Raw genomic sequence first — 9,408 nt, 5'->3', positions numbered from 1 at the left:
GGCGCTGGCTGCCATCCTCCCTCCCTCCCTCCTCTGCAGGCCTGGGGCTCCCTGGGCCGACGAAGATGCGCGGCCGCCCGCAGCCTCAGCTCCCGCCCAGCCCCTCTGGCCTCTGGGCACCGGCTCCAGGCGACGCGATGGGGAAATCAGGTCTGGGAAAGGGCCTGCTCGGCCCTGCTCCTCAGGCACCGGGGAGCACAGAGGATGGCTGTGGCGCGCCCTTCACTCCTTATTCCTACAGGAGCTCACCAGGAGACCACCAGCAAGCACCGGGCAGCCTGCAGACGCCAGACCTGAGCTGACCGGGAGCTCAGCTCACCTGCCATGCTGCAGAGCCCTTCAAGAAACACAGGCTAGGGCCACCAGCCAGCCTTCGTGTTCTCCATACATGACATGCTTGAGGGGGTTAATCACAGGGCTCTGGGTTTATCGGCAGCAAAGTCTGCTACACTGTGAGAGGCTGAGATGTAATGCTGTGGGCAGGCACAGTTTTTCTGGGATCTGGGGATGGCAGAGCCACTATGTACCCAGCAGAGCTTTATACAGCTGGAATTCACCAGGAGGTTGAGTGAACTAGTTAAGAACCTCGACCTCAGGCCTTCTGTTGCCTCCTGTCCCGTTACAGAGGTCAGGTTCTCCTGTGAGGCAAGGGTTCAGCTTTTCTTTTTTCCTGTTTCTAGTTAGGGCAAAACTCAGAACCAGAAGGCACTGCCAGAAGGTCTTCCTCCATCCTGTCCCCCTTTACACATTTGAAGGAGAAGTCCTTCCATCTTCTGAGGACAAAGTAGAAGCCGTGACCTCAGTATTTATTCTGACCTGGATTGTTCCCAGTCCTTTGCACAACACCTTTGCACAACGGTCTTTTCCATCGAGAGAGAGGATCCCAAGATATACCCCATAGGCAACCTACATTCACCTTCTCAGATCCTTCAGTAAGATGCTGCTCTGGACATGAAGTACTTATGTCTACCCCTGCTACATTCTCCCCTCTTCCCTTCCTCTCCTGGGAGACCTCCCCAGACCCTACTGATCCTAAAAAAGACACATTTGGCTGCAGCTGTACTTGGGCAGAGTGGGATAAAAGCACAGATGCAGAATGAACCTATGCTGTGATAGCAGTCAGGGCTTGTCCAGACATGACAGCTTCCCTGCCCCTTCCCAGGGGAGTGCTCTCAGGAGGGCGGGGAGAGCTCTGTAGCACCTAAGTGGAAAAACTGGCTGGGCTGTGCAAGGAGAGGGGATTGCTGGAGGAGGGCAAGGATCCTGTGCTTCAACCTTCACCAGCTCCCCAGGTGAAAGAAGCAGCAAGTGGTGAGGATTCACAGAGGCACCAGATCCTTGTAGCAGAGCAAAGGCAGAACAAAGCAGAGAGACAGGGCATCTGCTGACCCTGACAGCAGTGCATGGATTCCTTTTTCTATATGCTCTGGCCTTGTACCATGTGGCTCTGACAACAAAAGCAGAGCTGTGCTGTCTTTTACCTCTCTCTTTGAAGGAATACCTATCCCCCAAAACACGACACATATCCTCTCCCCTGATAAAGTTGCCCTAAGAAGCTGAATCTTGTCCCCTCAGTGGCAGAGGCCTGAACTGCTTGCTCCAACAACCCTGGCTCACTCTGGCTCCAGTACCCCAATGACTCCCATGCTTGCTAATTGCTCTTTCTCAGCAACAATCCAGACACCGATGGTGTTGTGCAATGTGCTTTACATGGCTTCCCATGGCAGAAGAGCCATCCCAGTCTGAGAAGAAGGGGACACAGAGGAGAAACTTGGCCCCCTCCGGCTCTCAGCTTTCTACTCACGGGACAAATACACTCTTCCATGCATCTGTCTGGTCTGGCCTGAGAGAACAAGGCTGCCATTTAAGGGTTGGGAACCAGTTGTTGAGTCAGTGTCAATCACACAGTTACAGATTGCAGAAACTAGCTCCAGAGCTGAAGGCTCCTGGATGAAGCCCAAGAGGGAGTGGAGAGGTGTGTGCAGGTCTTACACCTGACACATGAGGAAAAAAAATCACAATTGGAAAAGAGAAGCTAAGGAGGGGAGGGAAGGTATAAGACACACCTAGCAGGCACAGAGGCAAGCAAGAGAGAGGTAGACCACACTAACTCCCCTGATCCTACTTTATGCTTACAGATGCTCTGATCTCTAGTTCCCTGGAACCTCTCCCATGGCCTACAGCCAGTGTCTGTCTGCAAACTCACCTACACAGCTCCCATCGGCTTCCTCAAACCCCACAGCACAAAGGCATCGGCCCACTGGTACCAGCCACTCGCCGTCAGTGCTGCAATGCATCCTTGGGGGAGAGCCCACTTCTTCAGCTGCATACTCCACACAGACCCCAGGCACTTCTGTCAGCCCCTCTGAACTTGCTATCGTCTCTGGAAAGCGGGCCAGGCCCCGCACTGCCTCCGGGCAAGTCTTGTAATACACTCGGACAGACACCATCGCTACACAAGCCCCGGAGTTCTGGAAAGCCAAGTAGAAGCCCCGGCGAGACAGCTTCCCAATGGGGCATACTTCTGTGTTCAGCTGCATGGCGCCCGACTCAATGTCTCTGCTTGTGAAACTTCGGTCTGCTGCCACAGTGTTGAGCTAAGTAAAAGAGAAAAAAAAACAGCTTTAACATCTGAGCAAGCAGCAGCAGCTGAGATACCCATGGTTCTCAGACTTCTTTTACACTAAGGCCTTTTAGAGACTGTATACCTTCTAATGCAAGTGCATGCTTTGTTTGCACTTGGAAGAGGTGTTAACAATGGGGTCCACATCCTTGCTTGCCTACATACTTTCCATCATCTCCTTTCAACTCCTCTGAAGTCATTCACTGGTCTTACACAGTACCCTATGTTCTGGGTCTCTGATCTCAGAGGTCTTTAGGAACTGCCCCTAAAGGAGCAAATCTCTCTTCTGTGCTATCTTTCTTTGCTTGCAAATTGTATGCAGTAAAATCACAACACCGCTTAGAGTTGTGTTTTTTAATTGACCAGTAAATTACAGCCACCTGCTTCTAGGCTGTAATCTACTGTAAGGTGCTTGTCATGCAGCATTCAACATATTTCAGCACTGTAGATACTTTGGTGAAAAATGCTCCCACTCTCTTACATTCACACTACCCTCAGCAAACACAGGATGAGGGTGAGTGAGAGATGCTTTCAGTACTTGGGCATACAGGAAAGGCCTCTGTGACATGGTGTGAAATGGAAAAGCTGAACTGCAGGTAGGTGGCCCTTCTTCTCAGAGGGAGAGCCTGATAACTAATCTTCTCCACCACAGGCCCCTCCCCCTTGCATGACACCACCCACTCCATCTACTTGGATAACAGATTAAAGGATCTGCACAGAAGCTGCATCTAGCAGTGGGATCATAAGGCAGGTTTAGGAGTTGTGGAAGTATTGTACAAATTCAAGTAGTAGACTGCAGGGGAGGTGGAGGAGCACTGGGGAGGGAAGGGAGTCAATTACCAGAGTCCTGTTCTGCCCGTGGTGGCCTATACTGTTCTCTGTTTTCATCACATTCCATTTAAACTGCAGAGAAAAGGGCAGTCAAATAATTTAGGTCTGTGGCTTCTTTTAGGACAGAACAGGGTTATAGAATTTCCTCTACAAAAACGCTGAGGTTCCCTGTTCTGCAATTCAAATGTTTCCATGGCAAGAGGGCACTATGCTGGGGGAAAGTTAACAGTTAAAATATAGTGGTGCTAAATACTTTCACACAAGGAGGGATGTCATTATAGCAAGTCATCACCTCCAGTTTTAGAAAATAAGACCCTATATCTCATAACAATCAGAGTAAATAATCAGGACCACAGAGACTTGAACTGGATTCTGGTCTTCACTTGGACTAATCTTGATTTATTACCTAAGGCAAGTCAAATTCCTTTGGTCTCTGCTTTACTATTTCTAAAAATTGGTGTAACCACATGGCACTGTTACAACCTTTCAGAATCCTTACCTACATGGTGTCCAGTTAAATAAGTGGTTACACAGAATGGAGGTCTGATCTCATATGAAAACTCCTATGCCTCCTGTGGCAAAGACTGCTCAGAGGATCACTGAGGGCACTGGGGGTAAACTTTATTCTAAGGACACCTACTATCCATGTCCCTACCCAGATGCTGGTTCTCCTGGCCTCCCCCAGACAGCAAGACATACCTAGTTTAAGCTGAAAGATATGACTAGTTTAATCTGAAAGATATGACTCAGTCTTCACCCCCAGAACTGCAGACCTTGATGAACAGTGGGCGGCGGAACTGGATCCCAACATCTTGTTCAGACTCCATGTAATAGAGATTGAAGGTCTCTTTGCAGGTCACCACTTCACCTCTGAAGCTCTTGCAGTCCCTCACAGTAAACTTTAGCTCCACATAAATGCGGGAGGCTGCATCACCACGATAAATCCAGTTGGTGCGAAGCCAGTGATCAGTGTCTCCCTCGGAAAGCACACTGCAGTCCTGGTACATATAGACGGGGGTACCATTGATCATCTGCTGCACTTCGCTCCACTGCTCCCAGGGTAGAAGAAAACACACGTTGTTAGACATGTGAGAAACAAGTTTCACTTCAAATATGACAAAATCTTGCCTAAAAGATCAATTTCCATATAGCATTCAGGGCTCAAAGCCTGGCTAGCTAAAAGTCTCTTACACTGAGCAAACCTGGGTCTAGAGCCCTGTATCTGCCTCAACTCTTACAGAAGGAGCAAAGAGGACACTGTAATTAGGATATGACTTATACCAAACTGAAGGGAACCACTATGCATGGACCCCTGCACATTCCCTTCATCCTAGCTTGGTTCCAATTTCTTTCTTTCATACACTACCTTAAATTAGATTGGAAAAAAAGGCCCACTACTCCCACGTACTGACCACTTCTCTCTGCCACCATTTAAATTCAAAATGTACAGTAGGGCACACCAGATCAGTACTATTATCTGCCCCTGAAAATAATGCACAGCACTTTGGAATAAGAGAAAAGATGGCCCAACACAATGGGATGGTCAATTGCAGAAGGACTGTGCTAGAGCAAGCACTCATTAATTTGGAGTTAACGCTTCAAGTGTGATATTTATCAAACCTTAATTTAACTATTAAAACTCAGTTGATTTTTCTGACTTCATACTAGGTTCTGCTTCTTCCCCAGCAAATAATGGCTGAGAGGAGGACATGGGCCCAGCTTGTTATATGACCTTGCTGATACTAGTTGTATCAAAACCGGTAGGGTTTGATATGTATTTTAATATACACTTTCCCTGAATTTTATGTGGCTCTAGTTTTGTTTCTCACCACAGGTCAGATACTCAAAAGTGAATATTCTTTGCATTTTGTAAGTCACACATGAGAACTGAAAACTTGGAAAGCAAGGATATGTCCACAGCAAAAATTACTTAGATCCTTCTTCCCCCCCATGCTAAGACTGCCTTTCTCATTATGATTTAAATGTTTAATCAAATTAAATTGAAACAAGTGCCCACATAGGTACTGGCACAAGTTTAAGCATATTGATTTTAAATCACACCCCAGATTAAGACACAATTTAAACAAGACCTCAGTCTCTATATTACTCTAGACTTGTCAAGTCTCATAAGCTGAGCATGAGATTCACTCACTTCAGCATCACCACCTCCTGGATTCACAGCACAACCCTGCAGCCTCTCTCCTAGCTTCTGATCCCCCAGACCAGGGCACTCTGCTAGCGGAATACAAGAGATGGACCCATGGAGGAGGCTCTGCTTTTATGCCATGACTTAAGAGCATACTTCCTATGCAGCCCCATTCTGAAAACTGAGTGCTTCCTTCAAGCCCTGCTGATAGTACAACCTCCTCTCTGGCTGATTTCAGCAATTTACTTAAATGCATGCTAGCAGTCTCCTCCCAGGAAGTTCTGTGGATGGTATCTATGTGTCCCTTCTTGTTTCCTTTTTCTCTATGTAATTGATATCCAGTGTTACCCCACCCTCTTAATCTGATCCAGCTGGCATATACCTGCACCACACATGATTTACATTTATTTCATTTACTAGAGATCAAAGGACTTGAGATAGCAAGAGAGAGAAACAGACTGACCAATCTCAATTGATCAACCAGAAGAGGCAATCAATCACCTCTTGCACTATTTCATGGAAAATCTTCTGAAAAATGCTACAGAACTGAATTTACAACACATCGTGAAGTATATAAGAATAGAAGAAAAAAAGTTAGAAAGGAGAATAAGAGCAAAGTAGCTTTTTCAAGAAACCGACAGTGTTAGGACTGGCTTTTAGAAATGTTTTTCCATGGGTGTCTGTCTCCACCAAGCTGATGGGAAAGGCATAATTGCATTCGAAGACCCAGAGTTAGACAAGTTTCCATTAGCAGTTTATCCTAAGGCAGTACCACAGACAAATGTCACCAGAAGGCAATTTCTGTAGAATTCTTAAAATGTTGCTAAGAAAACAAAAGCCAATGCATCAGGGCATTGAGCCGGTAAGAGGGCCATCAATTAGTAAATTTTTCTAAAAAAGTCTAAGGATTTAGCCATCATATTTGAGAACAAAAGAGCATTCTGTACTTATCAGGAACTCACACACTAACACAGGCACTTAGTTCCAGAGATTTGTTCTTGCAAGTCTTGGTGTGGTGGTATAATACAGAGCAAAATAATTCCAGCTCAGCAATTGGTGTTAAGTGAATTACAACCTCAAAGCAGAAGTACTATGTCAATAACCTCAAATCACTGCAAGTTTAGGAAAAAGGAAGTCAACCTTCCTCCCACTGCTAGTTGAATTCAATATAAAGAAAGCAGTGGTGGAAACGAGCTATCTTTAAGAAGGCAGTTCAGAATTAGTTGAATGGCAATCTGGAGGGGCACCAGTAGATATTTGTAGTAAACAGTATGGGTTTGGTCTGCCATGTGAGTAAAAATCCAAAGGTAAGATAAGGTACCTTTTGTAATAAACTATGGTAACTAATTTGCTAAATTAAGCAAGGTGGGTGCTGTAATAAACTATTGTAACTAATTTGCTAGGTTGGGCAAGGTGGGTAGGTACACTTGAATGATCTGTAAAAGTTAAACAATTAAATGTAAAGTGGGCCATTCAGATTGGAACAATGTAACCGTGTCTCAGAAACCCCACCTAGAGCTGACACATAACTGCTGTTTGAAGAAAAGCCCGCCAAAAGGATGGGATCATGAGGCTTTTAAAAGATCAAATAGGAGAAAAGCGCGCCAGGAGACCAAGGCTTCAAGACTTTCAAAAGACCCAATAGGAGGAGGACATGCAACCCCAGCAACCCAAAAGACCCAGTGGAAAAGAACAGGACAACTATCTGACAGGAGGAGATTGGTTAAAGACAATGGCACAAGAGTATAAAAAACCCTGCTTTTTGGAACTCGGTGTGCTTGTGGCAGAGCTGCGGCTCTCCATGCACCCAGCACTGCTTTGCCTATTGCTTCCCACCCTAAATTGATTGAACCCAAATAAAAATATATATTTTTATAAAAATTGGCTTTGTCTGATTATAACATTTTTAGTATCTGCCTGGATCAACTCTGAATTGATTATACAGTTTGAAGCTCTGAAGCCTAAGGAAGGCTTACTCTGCTTTTTCTATAGGTGAGACTTCTCTAGGTTAGGTCTGTGTCAAGGAGCCCATTTAGGGCAATCTGTGATTCCTCCATCCATCTGCCATAAGGTATAAGATGGAAACAGAAACAGTTCGTTTATCTTCTTGGAGCTACCGCCTCCGGCCCTACAGGCATCATAAAGTGGTCGCTTGGGTTTAGACTGGGTTTTATGTGGAAAAAAAAAAAAAGCACAAACTTTTGATGATGACAAATATAAATGTCATCCTTGATAATAAAGAGGTAGGCTACCAGTGGGAGAGGCAGCAGACACTGACAGTATTGCAAATGCTTAGGCTCAGACGGGCATCAAAAGAGCATGTAGCTCACAACAGTAATGCCAGCTCCAGCTCCAGCTTGTGAGGGACTTGCCCTGTCTCCTCTCAGATAAGAGCCTGCCTGCTGTGACCTGTATTTCATTTGCTGTCACGTTAAATTAGCACAGTGGCTTCCAATCTGTGGCCTGCAGACTCCTGGGAAAAGGCACAGTGATACTTTTAAGAGACTTACAGAGGGCAACAACAAGGCAAGCATCTTGCCAATAGGCTTAAAGTTACTAAACTAAGATGCATGTCTCCATGGAAAAGTTAGGAGTTAATATACTGAAAACCAGTAACTTGTTTAACTTTGTGTCAGAGTTACACTAAGATGAAAGGACTGGCCAAATTACTACACGCCAGGTACAGTGTACAGGTGCTTAGCAAGGGCATCTCTTCCCCATACAGTTTGCAACAGAATTCAGAGTGCTACTTTCATCCATGAAATCTCTTCCTGAAGAAAAATCGCAGGGCCCCAAAACAGCAATCTTTTACAGCAACAATACATCAGTGGTATGCCAAATCTGAAACCACCTAGCAGAACACACACCACCAAACATTTTCTGTCTCCTTCCCCCGGCAGCACTTTTGCCTGTGGAGTCTCTTTGACTTTTGTATAGTAGCATTTTCATGCTACCATGACCAAAAAAACCTTCCTGGCATAAATTCAGAGTTGAAGGCAGTTGTACATTACAGGTTTGGATGTACTACATTCTTAGTATAGTGCCTCTGAGGAAAGACTGTGACTATAGAGACATCCTGCTGGTACCTGCTGTGATGATAAACAGCTTCTCTTCAGCTAAAATACATCTGACAAAAATTTGTCAGTAGGTAAAGCTAGACCAGCCAGTCAAAAGAAGCAGCACCACAGTGGTGTTTTGGCAGTACTCCAGAATGAAATTTCTGTGACCCTTCACTGAAAGTTTCTCAATACTGTTGCAAGTTCTTTTGCTGGTGTGGAAGACAATTTAGACGACAATGATGATAGAAGTGTGGTGACATCTAGACACTTAACTTCATGAGTCCTATAACTTTAGATCTAAAAACAGCAAAGAGGCTGCTTTTATTTCTTTGATCATTTGGCAATGGTCAGGGGAGTTTGATTTCGTCACATCAGAGTCTTTGACACAACTGAACACAGAAGCCATGTTTACTTGTCTACAGTATCTTTCAGGGTGGGATAATATATTTTTTTCCCCACAATGATCCATTGATTATTTTCAGGGAGGAGCAACTGCATTATGTAATTACTTGTCCTTGAGGGCACTAGCACATAGGTCTCCATCCCACCCATCTCCTTTCAATTTAACTAGTACTCAGATTCTTATAAGAAGATAAGGTGCCAGTGTGAGCCACAGAGTTCCAGTGCATTGATTACATAAGTTTATCAAACCAAGGTTCTGCTGCCTGCTCACTCTCTGAACTCTCTGGCCACATTAAGGTCTTGCATGAAAACTGTTCTGGTCACAACAGATGCTGCTAGGTAAGGGA

The 9,408-nt window shown here is 45.3% G+C and overlaps 1 protein-coding gene across 1 annotated transcript in view; it reads right to left on the bottom strand.

Annotated features, from left to right (window-relative positions):
* The window catches only part of EPHA1 (EPH receptor A1), a 39,037-nt gene that overhangs the window by 17,635 nt on the left and 11,994 nt on the right, over positions 1–9,408 (bottom strand). Inside the window, exons 3-4 of the mRNA XM_026852195.1 lie at positions 4,228–4,503; positions 2,207–2,597 (exon numbers count right to left, since the gene is read on the bottom strand). Of these exons, the coding sequence (XP_026707996.1) occupies positions 2,207–2,597; positions 4,228–4,503 (667 nt within the window). The remainder of the gene's footprint in view (positions 1–2,206; positions 2,598–4,227; positions 4,504–9,408) is intronic.

This window comes from Athene cunicularia (genome assembly GCF_003259725.1).
Source record: "Athene cunicularia isolate RWA chromosome 1 unlocalized genomic scaffold, athCun1 chr1_part1, whole genome shotgun sequence".
Classification (NCBI taxonomy): domain Eukaryota; kingdom Metazoa; phylum Chordata; class Aves; order Strigiformes; family Strigidae; genus Athene; species Athene cunicularia.
This window is presented reverse-complemented; position numbering and strand designations above follow the sequence as displayed.